Here is a 24,387-nt window from a genome sequence, read left to right as displayed (position 1 = left end):
GGGCTGAGATATCGGGAGGAAATTTGGCTTGGATGAGCTCTAATGTTTCCTTGAGTGGGACATTTGTGAATGAGGAGGAGACGTCAAAACTGATCAGTATGTTGGAGTGTAAGGTTTTCTACACTGACTTTGAAGTCGGCTGAGTTTTTTTTATGTGTGATGGTATGTTGCCAGTATAATGTATGAGCGCTTTGGCTAAATGTTTGGCTAATTTGTACTTGGGGGGAATCAATGCCATCCACTATGGGATGTAATGGTACATTTTGTTTATGTATTTTTAGGAGCCCATATATACAAGGGGTGGGCGTCTAGAGTTAAAAGGTTTTAATTTGTTAGTAACTTCCACAGGCCAAGAAGTGACCTTCTTAAAGAGCCTATGGAATTTTCTAATTTGTGAGTTGGTGGGATTGTATTCAATGGGGAAGTAAGTAGCCCAATCTAATAATAAAGCATTAACTTACCTGTGTAGTCAGTATGGTTGAGCACCATGATGGCGTTCCCCTTATCTGCTTTGGTGATTATATTTCTTTGTCTTCCTTCATTTCCTTATATTCACTATTGGATATGTCGGTTTTTGGTGGTCTTGCTTTGGTAAGAACACAGGCTACATCCAGTCTAATATTGTTGGCGATGTGGTGTTGGAAGGTGGCAGATACCCCGTTCAATCTGGATCATAATTTCTTTCTCAAATTCTTTATCTGCCAAAGTGTATGAGAAGTCCTCATTCACTGTTTTAGTGCCTGCATGCACGTGCCTTAATCTTATGTTTCCATGAAGATGGCAACGTGACGTTGCCGAAATATAGGAAGTATATATTAAAGTTAATTTATATTCCAGTATATGTTGTGAATTCCTTAAGTTATTTAGTAATTATTTACAATTAATTATTCCAAAAAACTTATCTGAAACAGGAGCCTTCTTTACACACCACTACTTCTTCCAAGTTAATTTATGACTTAAATACAGACTATATTGCTCTGTATAATGTTCTATTTACCACATATAATTACATCGTTTTGAATATTGCATATCCTTATCTTCAGTTTTCATATCATCTTTGATTCTTTTTACAGTACTCTTTCACCCATTTCTAAGCTTTTTTTTTACTAGCCTCCAGAACATTTTGCCACCGTCATGTTTAACTTCCATATTCTTTCAGCAGTCTTCCCATAACTTTTGTTTACTGCTTTCACTCATAGGTTAGCTTGTTTACATTTTTCTCTGCATTCTTTTGGGACATATGCCAACTTATTTACTAGGAGCTTTTAGTATGTTTTCTTCAGAGTTTGCCACTGAGGCTCCAAGATTTTGTTCTTGTTTTTGAACTGTTTCATTTTTCTTGAAATTTTTTATTGAATAGGAAACTAATTATGATGGGAGTAGTGGTGAGAATCTGTGTGTCAGAGCAACAATGTTATGTAACTATGTTACTGATGAAAATAATTGAGGTGAGAATAATTTTGTGTTCTTCTGGTGCAAACTTATCAAGCATGTGCAAGGATGTCTGCATAAGTAAGGCACTAGAACAGAGATCTGCAAGTTGTCCAACTGTGTCACATGGACTACAGAGAAGAGCACACAAAATAGTATGCAGGTAACTTATGTCTTTACATGAAGGCTAGGAGTAGAGTTTGTTGCCTTGGAGAATATGTTGGGACTCAGGTTGTAGGCATTAGTGAGTACTGGCTAGTGGAGGCAGTCAGATTAACCAGTATCGAGGGCAAAGGGTCCAGTATTTTTTAGGAAGGATAGACAGAGAAAGGGGGAGGGATGCTGCTACTGGTATAATGATATTGATAATGGAGACTTTAAGTGAAATCTCATGAGAATAATAAAACTGAATTTATTGAGCTATTGCCAACCAACTTCCTCAAGTTGCATGTGACAAAAGGAACTTGAGGTCAAAGAGTGCTAGATCTGATTATAGTTTCAGCAAGAGTTTCAGTTAGACATAACTATTTTGCCCCTGGTCGATGACAGTAATCGTGTGGTAATTATTTGAATAGCAGAAATTTATGACTGTTTCATTCAGAAAAGACTACATGCATGCAGAACTACAAAGCAGGAAATTATGACCATCTGAGGAGCATCCTAGGGTCTGTGCCATGGTATCGGTTGTTGGATTGGAAGGATACTGACAGTGCATGGGGAACATTTAAAAAATACTTAAATAAATCCCTAGAGTTCAAAGAATAAATAGGGTAGTATAAATTTATGTGTAATCTTACTAAGTAAGAGATTCATAAGAAAAAGATGTGGAAGGAATACCAAGTGCATAAGGATGATGTGAGTTATGAAAATTATAAGGGGCAGGCCAGAAGAGTTACAATTGTTGTATGGAAAGCTAAGTCTGAGTATGAAAAGAAATAAAGTCTGTAAGCTAAAGACAATCCAAAAGAATTCTATCTTTATGCTGCAAGTAAAAGATAGAATAAATGTGAAAGAATACCTTCTAAATGCAGATGGTATGTGGGTGACAGATGCAGAAGAGATTGTTCATCTAATGAGTGAGTATTTTACTAAAAGCTGTCAACCTGGTGAACGCAACATTGACCTCTAATCTATTGTCTATTGGATGAAGAAACTCAAGTGTACGAAGAGGAAGTACTAGAGCTGTTGCACAAATTGAATAAGAATCAGGCAGTAGCAACTGATGGAATATCAGCATGGATGCTAAAAGAATGTTCAGCTGAACTGGCTATTCCTTTGACCAGACTATAAAATTAGTCTGAATAGGAAATATTCCACATGAGTGGAAAGAATGTATCAAAATCCTGTTGCACAAAAGTCCTGCAAAGACTGATGTATCCAACAATCACCTTGTCAGTATCTCTTGAGTGGTGGTGAATATTTTGGAAAAGTTTGTTAAGGCTAATATACAGAAATGGATTGAAAGAAAAGCTGTACTTTGCAATGACCAACATGTGTTTACTAAAGGAAGGTCATGTTTGAACAACCTGTTAATTCTATACTTATGTTACAATTCTGTTAGAAAGGAGAAGGTATACACCATGATACTTCTGGACTTTGCTAAGGCTTTTGACAAAATACAGCATGGAAGACTTGCATAAATTAGAGAATATGGGATTGGATTATAAAATTTATATAATATATTTTAAAATAAGATGGCTGACTCATAGTCCTCCACATATCAAAAAGTGATATGTGGAGGACTGTGAGTACAATTTAAGGTAGCCAATGGTGTGCCACAAGAATCAGTCCTTGGTCCATTGTTATTTAATCTATACATTGATGATGTTGGGAAAGATTTAACACAAGATAGGCAGAGTAATCATTAATGTTGCTGACTTGCAGAATGATTTGAATTGGCTGGAATTGTGGTCATGTGAAAATAGCTGTCAATTCAATGCTAGTAAATTGTAGCCATGCCCTTTGGTGCAATTAGATAACTAGCATATTATATAGGTGTGATTATGCTAGAAGAAACTGATCAGGTTAGGGATCAAAGAGTTCTGGTCTAGTGAAGATTGCAATGCTGAAACAAGCCTTGACATGTAAACATAAAGAGTGTTAAAAATGATATTGGGATTATGGAATTCAGATTGGGAAAACAAATTGAGAATTTGTAGACTGCAGATACTAGCAAATGGAAGAAAGAGGAGAAGATGATGTGATTAAGATTTACAAACTTCTGAAATGATCATACAGGACATCAGTTGATTTTTTTTCATTTTATGCAGGGTGGGGAAACAAGAGGGCATTCTTGGAAGTTGAGAAGAGAATGAATGCCATTAAGAAGGGGGATAAGATTTCAATTTTTATTTTGTAGGGTGGTGCATGATTAGAATGGACTGCTATTGGAGGTGGTGAGTGCAGGTAGTGTGAATAAATTAAAGGAAAAAAGTGTGACAGCCGGTAATATGTTGCCTCTCTCAATGAGTTCCCAGCTCCCTGGAATTCTGTCTTAATAATATTTGTATAGTTGAGTACAGTTTACCTCTAAAAGCTGTCCAACGTGAACTTTTTTTAAAAACTTACCTATTGTTCTTTTCAATGTGATATTTATTTTTATCCTACTTAAAACTAAGTGATGATCACTTCCTCATTTTTAAATCCTCTGTATATTCTCGTATCCTGAACCAGCATAAAGATATCACTATCAACAATGACATAGTCAATGAGGCTTTTCTTATTTCTTGTCTTCTCTCCACATGAATTTGTGCAAATCTTCATGTTGGAATGTGGTGTTGGTAACAATTAGTCTGTATCCTGAGCAGAAATCCAGGGTACTTACCTAATGATAAGTTATTAGCCTTGCCCTTTTCTACAAATGTTCGCAAAACATTTCTATATGCGTGTTGGGATTCATTTCCTACTCAGCTGTTTAGATTTCCAAGAACCACTTTTTCTCTTTTCTTCATGTTAGCTGCCTGCTCTAATGACTCAAATTCCTCTATTTCTTCCTTAGGAGAGCCTTCTGTGGAACCATTGGCACAAATATTCATTTCCCCATTTTGAAGTTTGCCCACATTACTATTTGAATTTGTCTTCCTCTCAAGAAGTGTTTTTATCTTTGTGTTTAGTGCTGAATTCTATCAGTACGCCTTCCTTTTCTTGATCATTGTTGACCGAATATAACATCCTGTACTTATTTAGTAGGACCTCACCTGTTTTTGTCTCAGTGATGCCAATTATATCCACAAAGTACTTTTCCAGTTCTTCAGGAAGTTTGATCTCCTTTCCACTGATATTCCTTATGTTGATAATTCATATCTTCAGTTCTTCTGCCATTAGTTTTATTTAATAAGAATATAGAAAGCCTGTGTAGCTCAGTAGAAGTAGTGTTTGCACTCTACAGAGCTTGACCACACAACGAAAGGCGTTCGAATCTAGTCACCGACTAGAGGAACTTTTTCTAAGCCTTTTCTCGGCCAGTTCCAGAGTTAGTCAATCTCTGGCATGGGCTAGCGGGTTTCCCCTCCTAGAAACTCTGGTTTTTCATCCCGGAAACTCAAGAAAATCGGCCTTCGAACCCACACTATTTTCAGACATTAAAATATTGTGTTGGGGACCACCAGATGGCGGCACATGCTAGCCTCCTTCACTATGTGTGCCAATTAATTAGTGATGGCCTTGGGCCAGCTATCTCTGATTGGCTACCAGTAGAGATTAAACTGCCCACTAAGTCTCCAAAAGTTAGATAGGACTAAAAAAACGGCCTCGTCTACTCCCTATACGGGAACAAAAAAAAAAAAAAAAAAGGGTGTTAGCTGATTATAGAAGACAAATATTACAAAGCTGGCAAAACATTCTGAAGGCCATTGAAAATGGAAGAAACACTATTGCAAAAGGAATCAGGCATGATAAAGGTTTTAAAAAATGAACAAGATATTCTAGATATCAGGGAAGTATTCAAGAGGAATGCAATCAAGTGAACATATCATTCCTTGAGGCATAAAACTTCTACTGCATTCTGTATCAAATACTTATAGAACAAATAAAATATTTCTGCTGTTTAAGTAAGTTTTTAGTGAAAATGTCAAATTAAACATGGAAATAAGATAGTAGTATAATCAAAGCTGGTATACTGAGAAATCAACTCAATAAATTTAATATGGAAAAGAGACAGCCAAAATACCAAATTAGCAGCATACAAGACAGTTGGAAGAATGATGGTATGTTGCACTCTTTAGTTGGAAAAGGTGCAAGTTCGATTATCGTCTTGATGAGAGGAATATTTATGAGTTTTTGCAATTAAAGGCGAGTTAGCCAATTTCATAACAGAGGTAGCAGGGTTTTTTTTCTTCCAGAAATTCTAGTTCTTAATCCCACAAATTGGCTAATCAGCTTTGAGAATACAAGCAATTTACAGACAAAAAATACTGGCAGTGGTGTTGGGCAGTAGATGGTGTCGTGTGTAGATGATGATAGTAGTAGCAGTTCTGTGTAGTTAGTGGAAACAGAGTTGGAGAATAGCGTGCCCTCCCTTTATGAGCCTTGGACTCCTTGGAGGTGTCACATAATAATAATAATTGTTAGCATTGAAGAATGTGTGAAAAGAGATGATTTAAGGTGGTCATTTGAAGAAAATGAGAGAGAAAAGATTAACATGCCAAAAGTTATGATGGCAGGAAAGCCCCCACAGTAGAACAATGCTGTCAGAATACCCTTGACACAGAAATGTAAGATTTGACAATATTAAAGTGCTAACAAATGGCATTCATTTGGTGATTTAGTGGAAAATTTTTCACACCAGATTAGTAATAATGTAGACTTAATCATGTAGTACTGTCATAATATCAGGAAGTTGATGATGATGAGCGAACTAATTTCGGAAGAGTTTAAACTTAAAAAAAATGAAACATTTTTAAAGCAGAATCCCAACATCTGAAGAAAGTTACCAAGTGCATGCAAGCACTGCAATTTTCAATAGACTGAAGAATATATATAGATAAATTTCACTAATGCACGCATTCAGATATTCTGAAAAACTGTATATAATCTCATTTTCTCTTGTATGTTAGACTCGAATGGCCTAGTAAATTGACTTCTTGTTAACCTAATTAATGCTTCGATAGGTAGTTAATCCTATCTGCATAATGTATTGTGGTTTTGTGGGATGAAAACCCATGTTGCCAAGAGGGAAAATTTCTGTCCCTTCCATATGAAGCCAGCTAACTCACCTTTAGTTGAAAGTCCTGAAGAGAATCCAAACGTCTTACCAGCTACAGAGGCTCATACATGTATATATATCATCAATTTTCTGATATGTACTTTTAAGGGTGTTCAGGCTATTATGACAGCACCACATGATTAATTTTACATTATTATTAATCTCTTGTCAACAATTTTCCTCCATATTAGTCTATTACTTGTCAGCACTCCAATAATGTCGTATCTAACATTTTGTTCTAAGGCATTTCTGAATGAATCAATCCATCTAGACCTTGGTCTGGTCTTTTTTCCTGTCATCTTCCTTCTCCCATTTGATTTAACCCGGCATTAGTAAGGGGGGGGGGGGTCACAGACCCCAAAGATACAGAAAGAAATAACTGTGACACCGCCACCTTACTAACGCCAGGTTAAGAGACCATACCATCTTAGATTAGCCCTGCTCACACATTCTTGAATGCAAACAATTGATGCAATTTGTTCACTTCCCCTAATCTTTCTCAGAACTCTCATATCTGTTGTCTCTAATTTTTGATTAAGTGCTTTATTTCTAACTCAACTCTCAGATCAATAACTTAAAACTGGTTTAAACACTCTCATATACTGCTAGTTTAGTGTTTCAGCCAATTACTCTCTTATTCCATATAAATTTATTCAGCCAGCTCCCAACCATACTGTAAAATCTCTTGCATGATTTAAATTTTGTTAAATTTTTTTTTTACATTCGATTTTACAGGGTTTTCTGAATTTTTTGAATTTAGAAATTATATTGTACTAAAACTAGTAAATAATTCTGCTCTAAAAGTGCAAAAAGAAGATCAGTGTAAATTGACCTTTCTGCTACCCTCTGTGTAATATGATAGGTGTAAGGGATTAACCCAGATTATTGCATTGACGAAGCAACATCAAAAGGTCGCAAGATCATGCAGTGTAAGAAAAGGCACCCAACAACGTAAGGAACAAGAATGACATCATCACGCTGGCAGCTAATCCCAAAAACTACTTCGTAAAGAACAAAGGACTGAGGATAAAGGAGGACTGAAACCTGAGACGAACCAGCTTGGCTGGGCTTTTTTGGATTTTGGGCTTTGCTTTTGGCCTTTTTCTCTCCCTCACCTTTTTGTCCCCAGATAGTAGGTTCCCAGTGCTGTCTGGTCTCAAGGACATGCTTCTGAAGCGAATTTAGGAGAGGCCGTACTTTCCAATGATGTATGGGTCCAACGAAGTAAAGACACGCTACGGGAGCGTAGGTACCCACAGACTTCATGGTGACTACAGCAAGTTCCTGACAGAAATTCCAATAAAAGCTTTCCTGGAAACTTCTATATCAGGACCACCAGAATCATCCAAGCAGCTACAATCACCCAGGAACAGGATGCAACGTCGAATCGATACAACTAAAGATTGTGCTAACTGATTGGACTGTCTATCCAAGGGATAGACAGTCCAATCAGTTAGCACAACTAACAAATAATAGACAGTCAAATCAGTTATAGTACGTCCACAGATTCAAGACCCTTCGACACTTCTGCGCATGTCACAAAAAGGAGAATCCATTCTGATAATAGGGTAATCAATCGGTCTTCTGGGATGAGTTGTTTATTATTACACATCAGAAAATTAACTTCTCTTTTATGATCATTTTGGTTTTTAAAGTGGTAACTATTTTGCTTGTATAACAGTTGGGAAATTTTATCTATAAAGCACGTGATTTTGCGTGTTGGCGACCAATCCGTACGTCCTTCATTTCTTTCTCTCCTTCAGTATGATCTACAAACTGTGGGCGAACTATAGCACTGTCTATCCAAGGGATTGACAGTCCAATTGGATGTCTTTCATACAAATTGATATTGTATATGTGCTTATAGGGAATTGTATATAATTAAGCGGTAATTAAGTCAGTGTCTTTAAGGAAAGTTTAAATGTTAGCTTAACGAATGAATATGTGCTTAATTGTGATATAGGGAACTACTATTTGTTTAAGTCAAGTTAGTTGACATTGTAAATTAAGGTAACTAAGCAATGAATAGAATAAAATGTTTTGTTTTGTAACTACCCCACCTATTTTCTAGCCAATGCACTATCTTCAAAAAAAAAAAAATTGGCGAACCTTTCGTGCATATTGAATTTTGATTAGCCACGATTTGCATTAAGGTAAAATTGTGTATTGTTAAAATTTCCTGTTTTACTCGCTTAGCTCTCAAACTACGTTAATTTAATCAGAATGGCACAGTCTATAAAAAAAAAAAAAAAATTTTTTTTTTTTCCCCGATTGATTTGTGTGAGAGTTGATGAGCTGCGTATATTAAATAGGATGACAACTTTAGGTCTGTTTAATGGGGGGGGGGGGACAGAAATTACACCTGGTAGGATTAACTGGTATGCAGGTTAATGTCTTATCTGTGTAGAATTGATAGAAGTTATGGTGCAGTAAAGCTTAGGGTAGCACAGTTGACGACAAAAATAAATTATATATAAACTATAACAATAATAAATTTAATTTAATCCTTTATCCAAGTGTGAGCAAACAAAAAGTTTGTGCCTGAAGTATCTTCAGGACTGAGACAACTCGTAAAGGTGGACTAAGCTCATCACTCCTTGTCTTAATATCTCCCATAATGCAAAGCACATCTCCTTGCAGACATGTATAATGCTATGCATTAAGGAAAAGGGCCACTACCCAGACCGGTTTCGACCTTTATTGAGGTCTCGTCAGTGGGAGCCAGATCGAGAAGTGGTGATACTAAGGCAGAAGCAATGAAGAAGTCATATTTACCTATACGCGTTGCCAAAAGGTGTACCAGTTATTATTAAATTAGTCTGGATTCAGAGAATCCGCAAGGAGATGTGCTTTGCATTATGGGAGATCCTAAGACAGGTGATTAGAGCTTAGTCCACCTTTACCATGAGTTGCCTCAGTCCTGAAGATACTTCAAGCGCAAACTTTGTTTGGTTACACTTGGCTAGACTATAATAAATTTAGTTTAATCCTTTATCCAAGTGGGACAAAACTTCCAAAAAAAAAAAAAAAACTATAACATATACAGTAAAACTTGTTCAAAGTGAAATTGCAAGGGACCGAATATATTTTCCACATTGGCCAAGTTTCCGCATTATATAAAATTGTAAAAAAATTAAAATCCATTAAAATCATATTACATGGTACATACCTGTTTATGAGTGAAAATCTGCTGCGGCGCTGGCTCTTGTAAGTAGGTGATACTTGTAGACCTATGTTATTAAAATAATAGTAAAAAATAATAACAACACATTATTAAAGTATTAATGCTCTATTACACTGCACGTTACGCATTTCCAATATACAACTCATTGAGATTTCTTCCACAGATCCAACAAAGAAACTTGTTTCCACTTTTTTGTGATCATGTCTTTTTGAATGCAGTCCTTAACTGTATACAATAGTTCAGGAAGAGTTTGAATCAATTGCAAACTGCATTACTTCACTGATGCAATGAAGGGCCTGTTGATGTGTACGAATTTTCGTTGAAATATCCTGTTCTCCGGCAGCTTTTTCTCCTCCACATCTTCATTTTGTGTATTTCTTACTGCTAGTAGAGCTGTAGCAGATTCAAAGCTGTAATGTGTGGCTAGATGGTCATCACTCCAAACAACGTTCTCTGTATCACAGGAAAGTTCTTTTCCTTGGCAGAGATTGGATATTGCAGCAATGTCTTTACTCGTCTCCTCCAGATTATCTGTCACATCACTTTCCCCAAACCCAGCTTTAGCAAAACACTTTTTTACTGTTTCTGCTTTAATTTTCTTCACTGCCAACCCAATCCAATTCACAGCATCCAGAACAATACAGATCTTGCTAATGCATAAGAGCTATCATCATCTTCTACATTCGAAATCAAAGATTGCATCAGAAATCGTCTATAGTGCGATTTGAATGTGTAAATAACACTCATATCCATGGACTGTAATTCACATTGCATTTTCTGGGAACCAGACGATTTTCACATATGAAAGTGTTACCTTTGGGTAGCAGGTAGCATTGTCAAGAAAAGGATGACATTTCTATTTTCCTTCATTTTTGCATTAATCATGTTTAACCACTCTTCCATTATAGCTGCATTCATCCAAGCTTTTTTATTGTTTCTCAAAATCACTGGTAAATTATTAATTTTCAGGTTCTAGAAACATCTTGGTTTTGCTGCTTTTCCAATCATGAGAGGATTTTCCATTTCTCCCACCATATTCCTGCACAATAACACTGATAGTCTTTCTTTGGACATTTTGCCCCCAGTACGCTTTCCTTTCTCCCTTAACCGTGAGTGATTTTGTTGGTAATGCCTGAAAAAACAATCCTGTTTCATCTGCATTGTAAATGTTTTTAGGTTCATATGGTGAAATCAATTCTAGCAGTTTTGATTTCCACTCATTCACTACACTTTCATCCACATCTTTAGATTCCCACAAAGACTTCGTTCCACACAATATTGTGCCTTTACTTAAAATTATCCAACCATCCTGTAGGCGCCTTAAACTGATCATTCCAGAGAGATTTGGCTACTATGAGAGCTTCACTCTGGACGAGATATGCGAATGTTTTTTGATATTGCATTCATAAACCACTCCTACACTACCTCGTTGCTGGTTACCTTTGCCTTCCTCTTCATTCGACCACTTCCTTGCAGCCACTCATTCATTATGTTATCCTTTTGTTTTCTATATTTGTAGCTTTTGGTGTTGTATATTTGCATTTTGCCACACTTAAACTGCATTGTTATTTCCCATACCGTACGTTTATCCTTTTCTTTAGCTTCAATGACTTTTGACTTTTTTCGTTTAGCGACAACGCCATGATGCAAAAAATGAACTGATCGGTTTGTTGAAATTCGGGTTACTGAAATGTTTGAACTTACCGGAAAGTGACCAACATTAATTATCAAACGAAACAGTAAAAGCAACACAAGTGCCAAAATCTAATGAATATAGGTGTATTTTTAAAACACTTTCCTCTTTTATACAAGTAATTTTTAATAAATTCTTCAAATATTGCTTTCCGTTTCTGCATTATACAAAATAAATAACACTGTAATGCCTATTCTTCTGGCCAGGACTATATAATTTGTTCACATTGAGCAAGTTTTACTGTATATATAATATTTTTACAGTGGCCCATGCGATATATAATTTTTACAATATCAGCTTTGCTTATTCTGTTGACTATTTCCAGATTTTATTTGCCATCTTCACCAGAAAACCATGCTTAAATAGCTGAAGTTTTCTATGTTCCTGCTTATTTTCATAATTTGTCTTTTTATTCCCGATTTTCATGCCAAATTTGTTACTGCTGATATTCAGTTTATTTTGTGAATACTGCAGACTTGCACTGGATGTGTTTAGGAGTACAACATCATTGCATAAAGCAAAGAGTTAAGTTTGATATTTCCAATTCTAATATCAGGTTTAATGCTACTTTCTTTCATTACATTATGAATAAAGGGAAGATAATGTGCATCCTTGTCTTAAACCTAATTTTACATCAAACCATCTTTCTGTATTTCCTTTAATTCTAACAGCTGCCTTACAACTTAAATATAAACTATTTATTGCCATGTATAATGTTCCATTTATTCCCCATAACTGTAGTGTTTTGAAAAGCTTTCCCCTGGGGCACCCTTATCGTATGCCTTTTCCATATCCACAAAACTTAAGATCCTTGTCATATCATACACCCATGGTTTCTTAACTATTTGTCATAAAGTGAAAATCTGATCCTGACACCTGTTTGGCCTGAATCCAGCTTATTCTTCTAGTTTTTCTTCCAAAATTTTTCTCAGCTTCTTTTCAAGTATGCTTGCATCAATCTTCCCTATAACACTTAGTAGAGAAATTCTTCTATAATTTGCACTGTCAGCTTTATTCACTTTTTTTATAGATGGTTACTATGAGAGCTCTACTCCACTGATCTGAAATTTGACCTTCTGAATTATGCAGTGCAGTCACTCCAAAACTTTTATACCTTTGTATTTGAGCATTTCCCGGTCAAATATCACCTTTCCACATTTCAAGTTTTTGACAGCTTTTTTTCTATCTCAAGTATTGATATGTATTCATGTTTGCATTTCTCTTGAAAATTTTCTACTAGAGTTTTGTCACTGGTTGTTTCATTTAAGTCTTCCAAAGTAATTACTCCAGACATCTAAGATATTCTTGTTTTCAGGTTACCTTTATCATCTTTGATTCCTTTTACAGTACTCTTTCCCCCCATTTCTAAGCTTTTTCTAGCCTCCAGAACATTTTGCCACCCTCCTGATATTTACCTTCTTACCCAAGTCTTCCCATGACTTTTGGTTTGATACTTTCACACATAGTTTAGCTCTCTCTTACATTTAATCTATTCTTTTAGGGCATCTGCCAACTTATGTGCTAAAAAGTTCTCATATGCTTTCTTCTTTTCCAAGATTGCATCTCTAACATCTTGTGAGTACCAATGTTCTTATTTTTCTATCCTTGCAGACAACTTCACTATGCCTCCCTAGCTGAATCAATCAGTGTTTTCTTCAGAGTTTGCCACTGAGACTCCAAGGTTTGGTTCTTATTTGCAAACTGTTTCATTCTTTCTTCAGTAATGTTTGTATAGTTGTCTACAGTTTACCTGTAAAAGCTGCCCAACTTTAACTTATATATGTGTGTGTGGCTGGAAAGGGGATTGGATTCTGCTTCTAGTTTTTTTTTCAATTTAAACTCTTTCCCAAATCAGCTCACTGATCAACTTCTTGATAAGTATCCTCAAGTGGTGTACAGGATACCATGACAGTACTACATGATTAAGTCTACATTATTACTAATCTGCTATGAAAAATTTTCTGCTAAACCACCAAATTAGTTATTAAAAACAACACGTAAGTCCACAGTAATAACTTTCATTAATAAATAAAGTAGATATTTCGTACTAAAACTAATGGTACATCTTCATTGTAACAAACAGATAGGAATCTAATACAAGTAACGAACATTCAGTGGATCGTCTATTAAAATAGAATGTTGTTGCGAGCTAAGAAATTAATAAATAATTAATATTTAAGATAATTAGTTTTTTAATGATTACATAAAATAAAAGTCTCCCAGATCTTTGAGAGAGAGAGGCAATCATTTCGATTTAAATTCGGTCAGTGTAAAAAAAGCTTCGCAACTTTTTTTAAAGAGGCGTTCATATTTGAACCTGCATCTATGAAGGAGAATAGCTTTATCCCACTGGGTATTATGGGTAGTGGTAACACTAAAATTGTGAAGCTTTTTAACACCAACTGAATTTGAATTGAAGATCTGGGAGACTTATTTTATGTAATCATTAAAAACCAATTATCTTAAATATTAATTTCTTTCATTTCCTAGCTAGCGACAACATTGTATATTAATAGGTGATCCACTGAATGTTCGTTACTTGTATTCTATTCCTTATTTAGGTAGATATTTCGTAATAGTACGAAATATCTACCTTATTTATTAATTAAATTTATTACTGTGGACTTACGTGTTGTTTTTAATAATTATACTATGCCACAGGTTCCTCTAAAAATAAGCACCAAATTAATGCCATTTGTCAGCACTGATATTGTCAGATCTTACATTTCTGTGTCATAGGGCATTTTAATTTATCTTCTTCACACTATGGAATGCAGTTAGTTACTTAAATAAAAAATTTCATTTTATTAAATGATATTTATATCACATTCATTATTTTTTTTAAATATAGTGATTGAAAGATAATCTTTTTTGAGCAGATCAAATAAATATCAAATGTATGTTGCTTATTCATCCAGAAATATAGAACAAGAGCAAAATCAGCCTGGGTTAGAAATAAAATGGTTCATTAAAGACCACAGAACAGTATTAAAATATAGATATCAGAATGGAATCTGATATTTCTGTAATTGTAAACCCATTTAAACAGACTGGGAAATTAAAAATATAAGTGGTTTAGGCATACGAGGTAAAGTCCAGAAAAAAAGATTCAAATTTGATGTGGTGAAGACTGCTTAAATATCAGAATGGCAGATGACCTTTCTCTTGGTATTGCATTACATTTTCCCTGTCTGCACAGTTAGCCTAGTGGCTTTGCGCTTCACAACCATATGCCTGGGGAAGGAGTGTCCTAGGTTCAATTTCCGTCGACAACGTGAAGAGCTTAAGGATCTTCCTCAGCCATAGTCAAGTTTGCTGGTCTTGGACACACACTGATTACAGTCAGGAATACTGACCCAGCCATAGGCCTGATTTCTCAGCTATGCCAGTCCTGAGCCCATGTGAAATTTGGGGGGGGGGGGGGGTTTGAGATGGTTCTGTACCTTCCCTTTAAAAGGGGGGAGCTCACAGTCATTGTATCATCATATGAAACTATTATATTTGCCCTGTGAAATAGGGGATCCTGTAATGCCTTACATTCCCAGAAAGAATATGTAGAGCTCAGATCTCCTTTAGTCTTAACTTTTTGAAGATCTGTAGATCTTCAAAAAATCACACTCCTCGGCTATCGCTGAGCTCAAGACTTTCAGGAGAGATATTATAGCAGACAAGCAATGCAGTCTCGTGGTATATGTAATCTGTAGTTGATTTTTTCATGAAACAGAAAATGAAGCTTTTTTGAGTAGATAATAAATGTGATGTTCATAGCAGATGAGATTTATAGTTATGTTTATTCCATGAAAAGAATGTCACCTTAAATGAAGACCTGGCTACCATCAATCAGATGGTACAGATTTTGTTTCAAGCGAGAGAGATAAGACAAGATGAATTTTAAAGAAATTGATTAGTTCTGTTCTTTGGTTTATCCTAACTGTTACTGAAACATTATGGAAGCTGGCTGTAGTTTTTTTTTTTTTTAATGGCCTGAGAAGCCGTGAAAGGTCAGAGTTGATGTTATTTCTATTTTATTACCTTTGTTGATCACATAGCATTTCATTTCTGCTCTCCACTTAAGTCATAGGTTACAATCCCACTGGGGGAATGAATGATTGTGAATGGATCGCATTATTACGTGGTTTGATAAATTTTATTGCTCTGTGTGCAATCACTATCCTGCTTATTAGAGGATCATACTAATCTTTATCCCACACACAATACTAATGTTTGACATTTCATGTGTAGAATTCATTTTAAAAAAAAATCCTTAAAATAAAATTTAAGAAACAATATCCAGAACAATGAAATTTATAATTCCTATGAATAGTAAATTTTACTATCAGTTTAGCTTTATTAAAATTTTATATTCATTTTTAATCATTTCATTTTTTAGTTGGAACATCTAGCCCCAATTATCAGGAACCTTTCTAATGAAAGGAAATCGTGGGACGAAGTGAAATCCATGTATCCCAAGTTTGAACAACAGGAGTCTACACGTGCAGGATAAATAATATAGTTGCAAAGGTAACAAAAGAAAAAGATTTTAAAACATTTGGCTTAGCTAAACAGGTACTGCTGTTTCTGGGTGCTGCATTGAATTGTAATTTATTAATTTTTAAATTATGAGATCAAAAACTGAAAGTGTTTTGACATATTGTACAAAATACTGTTCCGCTGGCCAGAGGACAATGTAATAAATGCCTTTTACCAAGTAACCTTAATGTCTGTTTATTTCTGATATAGATTTCAGATCAAAAAGATAAATACAGAAAACTTTTCAGTGAATTAGAAGTATTTTATGTTACATGTTAATATAAAATATACTTCTGGAATCTTGGATTATCATTCATATAATTAAATTATTAATTTAACTTGTCAGTCAGAAACTGTTAAATCCCTTTCATAGTGATGATGAGTGGATTCTAGCATATTTCTACACGTTCTTGCATTGATTCATTACATTGTAGTCTTGATATTCCCATTGTTATAGGAAAATACACATTCTCTCTCTCTCTCTCTCTAATCACTACAATTCACTATAAGCAAATATGTTAAGAGCTATTTGACTTTAACTATATCAAAGTCTGGCACCAAAGGAAATTGTCATCGTTAAAGGTTTACAGTAGTAATTTCCACAGCATAACATTGATGGCGTGGCATGCTGTGGAAATTTGGCTAGATCTTTCTATTAATTTGCTATAATGAGATTCTTGACATTATGACAACATTAAATAAATACTTCATAGATGGAGAAACATAAAATAAATGTAGTTTAAAAAAATACCTGTTAAGAATTTTAACCACTTAAAAAAAAAATAGAAATGCTAGTCTATCTCGATATAAAGTAAATAATATGAAGGCTAACCTTTAAATTTATTTGAAATTAATTACTTCAGTTCTGAATTATATAGGGTAAATGATACATCATAGAGAGCAATATATAGGCTGTATTTAAAGCAACTGGCATTAAACCTAATATCAGAATTGGGAATATCAAACTTAACTCTTTGCTTTATGCAGATGATGTACCTATAAACAAATCTAGTACAAGTCCTGAAGATTCCTTAATTGAATTGAATAACAGATATAACAAATTTTGTGTGAAAATTGGCAAGAACATAGGAAACTTAAACGGCATTCTCAATGGAGAAACTATAGAACAAATGAAGTATTTCAGTTATTTAAGCACAATTTTTTTTTTTTTTTTTTTTTTTTTAGTTCATCAAATTCCTGCTAAGTACCCTCAAGAGGTATACAGGATATGATAGTACTACATGAAAATACATCATTACTAACTTCCTGTCTACAATTTTCCTCCAAATCAGTCTGTTACTTGTCAAGATTCCAACATTATCAGATCTTATATTTCTATTGTCTAAAGCACTTCGTTCCGTATCAATCCACCTATACTTTGGTCTTCCTCTGGGTCGTTTTCCTGCCAACCTGGCAGAGAACACTTGTTTTGCTAATCTTTCCTTGCCCATTCTGTTCAAGTGACCATACCACCTGAGATTAGCTCTGTTAACACATTCCTGGATACTGACAATGTCAAGTTCTTTCCTAATATCCTAGTTTTTAATGATATTGCCATTGATGCCATCTGTTCACGCCTCAAATCTTTCTCAGCACTCTCATATCTGCAGTCTCTAGTCTTTGGTTAAGTGTTTTTGCTTCTGAGCCAGTTCTCATATCAATAAGTTAAAACTGGTTTGAACACTGTCTTGTATACGGCTAATTTAATGTTTCAACAATAATTAAAGAGAATAATATATTTGATTATTAGTTCTATACTTGATTTACTAAAAGATGTGAAGAATAGCAAATATAAGGAAGAGAGAGAATAAGTGTGAATAAAAATACTTTCAGTACTAAAATGTGGATTATGAATAATTTACATCTGTGATATTTGTGTGCTTGTGTTATAGCTATCTGGGGTGCAGTGAAGAATACGTGATCCTATAAACTCTGGACTTTCGTATTTGCATTTACAATGGGCATAATTAAAAAAAAACTGGAAAGGGATTTGTTTGCAAAATATAAATCACTAACTGATAAGAAACAGCAATTGTATACATTGCTCAGTGAATAACTATAAAGAGGGGCTTATCCTATTTATTTTTCATTTATAAATTTTTACTCCCTACATGCATACTGTCCAAATACTGGAAGCAGCTGTCCCTATATAGTGAAAAAGACCCCCCCCCCAACAACAACCACTATACTTCAGATACAATAAGGTACATAGACATTTGCAGTCTGTGTGATATATTTATCAACAAATAGTGCAATTGGAGACAACTGGAATAAAAATGGCACTACCTAATGAAGCACATGTCCCCACTCCACAGAAGCTATGTTGCATAAACTCAAACAAAACCTTTTGTTGTATCACCAACACAATATCTAACTAAAAACAATTGTCCTAGCATTTGTCCAAATTTTCAATTACGTGAAATAAGTGTTTGATTGCATTTGAAATTTTCGATATCATTAAGACAGATCACAAAGACCAACTTCAAATAAAATTCTACTGAAAGAGTTGCAACTAACATGCCATATAAATTTTGTGTCAGTGAGCCCAATGCAGAAGCAGCACACAAACAAGCAGCAATAAAATTCTACTGAAAGAGTTTAAAGTAACATCAGTATGATAAACGTGTGAAACACTTCCTGATGTGAATGTGTTACCTTATGGATCTGAGAGTTGGATTAGAAATAAAGCAGTTCATCAAAGACTAGAGGCTACAGATATAAGACTGAGAAAAATTAGGAGAGTGAACAACTGGCAGAACAAATATGAATCATGTTAACAGGAAGGAACTTGACAGTATTAGCATTCGAGAACGTGCAAAAAGAGTTGATATAAAAGGTATGTTTACCTTATATTAATTAATATAAAGTATATTAATATAATATTAATTATATTATCAATTCTGATGAAGTATGGTTACTTCATCAGAATTGGAGAGGAAATGTAAGCAAAACATTCCAAAGGTTATGCTATGATGGAAGGGAGACCATGATCTATGGGGATTAATGCAGTTTGAAGTGCCCTACAAGACAAATAAGATATGCGAGTATTGAAGTGCTGACAAATGACAGACTAATTAAGAAATTAGTGACAGGGGATTAGTAATAATGCAATCATAGTTCTGTCATACATACTTTTACAAGGGGTAGGGGAGGTTGTACAGGATACCTGTATATATATACCCCCTTAGAAACAGTAAAGTTATTGTGAATGGACTAGGAAGAATATAAAGATAAGTTTCATTAACACATTAAAATATTCCGGAAGCTATATACATGTATTGTATAAAAATGCAACATCACTCTTACAGAAGATTTGCCATATTTTAAAATTATAAATTAAACAGAGAATGTATTATGTAATTTTTTTTCACAAAACAAAAAAAAAATTACTTTTCCATCAGTATATTTAAAAGAATATAAGAAAGGAATATGGTGATTATAAATCTTATGTCATACGATGAAATTTTTATTAACTTTAAATTTGTCTGCTTACACCAAACTGTCTAAGTAACTAACTCTTGCATAGTGTGAAGAGGATTAAAATATGAAAATAGATAAATACATGAAATTAGTATGTTCTAGTTGAATATGGAACAAGAGGGAAATCAGCCAAAACATCCGACTGTCAGCGGCAGCCTACAAATTAATATCAAATTATGATATGCACATCAGGGCTGAATTCACAATAGAATTGTTGGATTCTATTGTTAATTCAGATGGCATCAGTGTAGAAAGAACATTATTAAAAATGAAGATATCAGAGAGGAATGGTATTTTTACTCAAAAATATGTAAACTGCTAAAGCTTACTAAAGTGTAGTACTGTCATAGTATCCTGTTAACACCTTAAGTTGCATATCAAGAAATTGATGATCATACATCAGTTCTTATGTGATTTTTTTTTTTTTTTTTTTAGGAATTTATAGATTTACATTATTGCCATAGTTCTGTGGTTTAGATACATCTGCTATTCAGTCACATCATTTTCAGTATCTGGACTGTGTGAAGAATGGTCCTGTTGCAGTATATATATATATTATGTCTGTTGGGAAACACTGCCATCTCTTGTCAGAATGGCTAACTCATCTTCATTTGAAATGTCCTTATAAAAAGGTTTCTCACATTCTGTTTAAGGGACTGTATGTTATGTGGTCTTCTTGACTTTGCTGCATAGGTGCTCGCTCTGTGGCCAGAGACATTCTTTTGATGTGAAATGTCAATAGAGTTACAAGAAATGTGCATTCTAACAAACAGGAAATCTGCCGAGTAGCTGTGCAGTAGAAAGTAATCTGCAAACAGAATACATAGTGGGTTAAATTGTTTCATGAATGGGTATAATAGCAGATGACTGCCTCCTCAGCCAGAAGCAAGCACTTGCAGATACTGTGAACTGTTAGCATTCCATTTTCCATAACTTGCTATTATTACTTTTAAAAAAATTAAAATTTAAAAAAAAAAAAAGCATTAAAATAGTTTTTTTTTCCTCTCCTTTGCAGACACCTCTGTAAATTGCATTGTTTAACCAGTTTTGACAAATATAGAATATAGCCATTTGTGTTAAATGTTCCTGGAGAAATTCAAGCTAACTGAACAAAAAAAATTAAAGGGACTTCTTTGGAAAGAATGTTCTGTGTACAGGTGTCATAATATTCAACTTATTTTTGACTAAATTAAATTTCAGAAAAGGATGCTCTTTCTTCACACACACACACACACACACACACACACACCTGTAAGTTACACTGTTTAACTGTTTTCAACCAAAACTGGAATATAGATGTTTCTTATTTTGCTTGTGATCAGCATGGAAAATTAAACATAGTCAGATTGACATGAAGGGTGGGTTCTTGGCATCATTTCCTCCTAAGATGATTGTTTGGATCACAGTATTCAACTGCTTTTGACAAAATTTGGGATAGTTTTATTTTAAGGTCTTCTGACATTTCCCACTGGTTCTTAAGGGTCAAAGCTGTATAACTGAGAGGAGACCTCCACATAGCCTTTAAAGGAATGCAGAGAGCCGACCAGGGCTTCTGACTTAAAGTCCAATTCTCACCTTCTCGTGGTGCACCCTGTTGGGTATCTACCTGGATACTAATGAACGAGAAATTTGGTCGGCAATTTGTGATTTAGCCGACCAAATTGTATTTTTAGTGGCTTAAACCAATATACAAAATGATGGTACAACATGACAAAATGTCATGTCGGCTGGGGCGTCGCCTGGTTAAATAAGGCCCCGTTGATTTTGCCAGGGAACAAGGGTGAACAGCGAAAAGTCAGCTACTGTAACAAATCTGAAAACAAACCCCCAACTCAACATCACCAGAGTTAAAGATCGGTACTATCAACGTAAGAAGCCTGAATGGCAAAGAAATGGAGCTAGGTGAGGAATTAGATAAGTACCAGATCGACATAATAGGGATGACTGAAACAATAAATGCAAAATGTTATATTCAGGCAATGACAATCAAGGAAAAGAAGGGGTAGCTATAATATTCAACACTAAATACGAGACTAATCTTCTTGAATGGCAGGCAGTCTCAAGTAGAGTGATGTGGGCAAATATCAGCATTGGGAACTGGACAATGAGACTTATTTGTGCCTATGGTCCCACAGAAGGCTCTACTAAGATAGAAGTAGAGGAAATTTTTGAGGCTCTAGAGAAAGCTATTGACACAATGAAAAAGGAAAAGTGGTCCTGGTTGGGGATCTAAATAGAGTAGAAAATGATTGCGAGACATACAAAAATATTTTGGGAAAATTTGGAGAAAAGAGCAAAGCTAATAATAATGGCAAATACCTGTTGGATTTCTACTCAGGAAATAGACTGGTTATTACTAACACCATGTTCCAACATAAAAATGTGCACAAATTCACATGGAGAGAAGAGGCAAGGAATAAGAAAAGTCTCATTGACTATGTTATTGTTGATACTGATGTTTTCTCCCTCGTGCAGGACACCAGAGTGTATAGAGAATTTGAAATCGGAAGTGATCAGTATTTAGTCTTGAGCATGATAAAATTGAATTTCATATTGAAAAGAATAACATGTAAGAAAGTTTTAAAGTGAATAAAAGTTGAGCAGCTATCAAATGTGAACTGTAGACTAAAATACACAAAGATTATTGAAGAAAAAATGAAAGAGTTTGAGAACAGGAACCAAACCTTGGAGATTCAGTAGCAAACCTTGAAGAAAACACCCCGATTGATTTAGCCAGAGAGGCATGCGGTGTGGTTGTCTGCATGGATAGAAAAATCAGGACTCCATGGTGGACACAGGAAGTTAAAGAGGCAGTGAAAGAAAAGAAGAAAGCATATCAAAAGTTCCTGGCAAATAAGTCAACTTGTACTCTTAGAGAATACAGAGACAAATCTGAAAAAGCTAAACAATGTGTAAAACTAGCTAAACAAAAGTCATGGGAGGACTTTGGCAAGAATATAGAAAATAAATATCAAGAAGGTGGCAAAATAATCTGGAGGTTGTTGAAGAAGCTTAGGAATGGAGGAAATAGTACTGTAAAAGGAGTTACAGATGATAAAGGTGACATGAAAACAGGAGAAAAAGATATCCTTGAAGTTTGGAGTAATTACTTTGAAAAATTGCTAAATGAAACAAGTAGTGATAGCACAGTGGTAAAAAACACTGACCAGGCATACAGTACAGTCAGGAATACATATCCATACTTGAAGTAGAAAAAAGCCCTCAAAGGCTTGAAATATGAAAGGCAGCAGGATTAAATGATATCAGACCAGAAATGCTGAAGTATAGTGATATAAAAGTCTTACAGTGGCTGCACTGCATAGTTCAGAAGGCCTGGACAGAGGGATAAATTCCTGATGATTGGAGTAGAGCTCTAATAGTACCCATATATAAAAAGTGAAATGAAACTGAATGTGAAAATTACAGAGGTATTTCCCTACTGAGTATCCCTGGCAAGATTGTGCAAGTATACTTGAGAAACTGTCGAGAAGAATTGTGGAAGAAAAGCTTGGTGAAGAACAAGCTGGATTCAAGCCAAATAGAGACTGTCAGGATCAGATCTTCACTTTATGACAAATAGTTGAGAAAGCATGGGAATATAACAAAGATCTGTATTTAAGTTTTGTCGATATAGAAAAAGGCATATGATAAAGTGCCAAGAGAGAAGCTATTCAATACGCTACAGTTATATGGTGTCAATGGGGCATTATATCCAGCAATACTTAGTCTTTATTTGAGTTGTAAATCAGTAGTTAGAATTGAAGGAAGTACAGGAAGATGGTTTAATGTTAAATCTTGTGTGAGACAAGGATGTACATTATCCCCTCTGTTATTCATATGGATCACATTATGAAGGAAAGTAGTATTAAACATGATATCAAAATTGAGACGTTAATGTCAAGTTTTTGCTTTATGCGGACGATGTTATACTTTTAAATAAATATGGTATGAAGGTCAGCAATACAAAGAATGAAAATAGGTAGAATCATTGAAAATGTCAACTGTGTTTTGAATGTGGAACATTTCAGCTACTTAGGCACGATTTTTACTGAAGATGGTAAATTAAATATAGAAATACACAACAGAATCAACAAAGCTGGTATGGTAAGAAGTCAATTGAATAAATTCATATGGAATAAGAGAGCAATTAGTCATATACAAGACAGTGTTCAAACCACCAGTTTTAACTTATGGATCTGAGAGCTGGGTCAGAAGTAAAACACTTGACCATAGATATGAGAGAGTCCTGAGAAAGATTAGAGGCATGAACAGATGGCATCAATGGCAATATCATATTAAAAACAAGGATATTAGGAAAGAACTTGACATTGTCAACATCCAGGAATGCGTTAGCAGAGCTAATCTCAGGTGATATGGTCACTTGAACAGAATGGGCGAGGAAAGATTAGCAAAACAAGTGTTCTCTTCCAGGTTGGCAGCAAAACGACCCAGAGGAAGACCAAGATACAGGTGGATTGATACAGTACAAAGTGCCTTAGACGATAGAAATATAAGATCTGATAATGTTGGAGTCTTGACAAGTAGCAGACTGATTTGGAGGAAAATTGTAGATAGGAAGTTAGTAATGATGTAAATTTTTCATGTAGTACTATCATATCCTATACATCCCTTGAGGGTACATGGCAGGAATTTGATGATGATGACATTTCCCACCCAAGTAGACCAGAGCAGAGAATACAGCTGTAGACTTCTTTACAAGTCACATCATTGAACTGATTTCAACCATTTATTTGTTAACTGTTTTGCTCATATCTTGTCTAAAGATAAGTGATATACTATTTCAAAAAATTCCCATATGTTAAAAAAAAAAAGTGAACCAAGTATAGGAAATGGATGGCTAAATTC

At 34.8% G+C, this 24,387-nt stretch overlaps 1 protein-coding gene across 1 annotated transcript in view; it reads left to right on the top strand.

The window, feature by feature from the left end:
* GlyRS (glycine--tRNA ligase) overlaps positions 1-16,223 on the top strand; it is a 214,505-nt gene extending 198,282 nt beyond the window's left edge. Inside the window, exon 17 of the mRNA XM_090391418.1 lies at positions 15,902-16,223. Coding sequence (XP_090247544.1) covers positions 15,902-16,015 — 114 coding nt within the window. The 3' untranslated portion in view covers positions 16,016-16,223. The remainder of the gene's footprint in view (positions 1-15,901) is intronic.
* Positions 16,224-24,387: the final 8,164 nt, after the last annotated feature.

The sequence above is a fragment of the Typopeltis vanoorti genome, chromosome 4 (assembly GCF_054136105.1).
Source record: "Typopeltis vanoorti isolate ZY-2024b chromosome 4, IOZ_Tvanoo_1.0, whole genome shotgun sequence".
NCBI lineage: Eukaryota > Metazoa > Arthropoda > Arachnida > Uropygi > Thelyphonidae > Typopeltis > Typopeltis vanoorti.
Note: the sequence above shows the minus strand (reverse complement) of the source record. Positions and strands in the feature narration are given on the sequence as shown.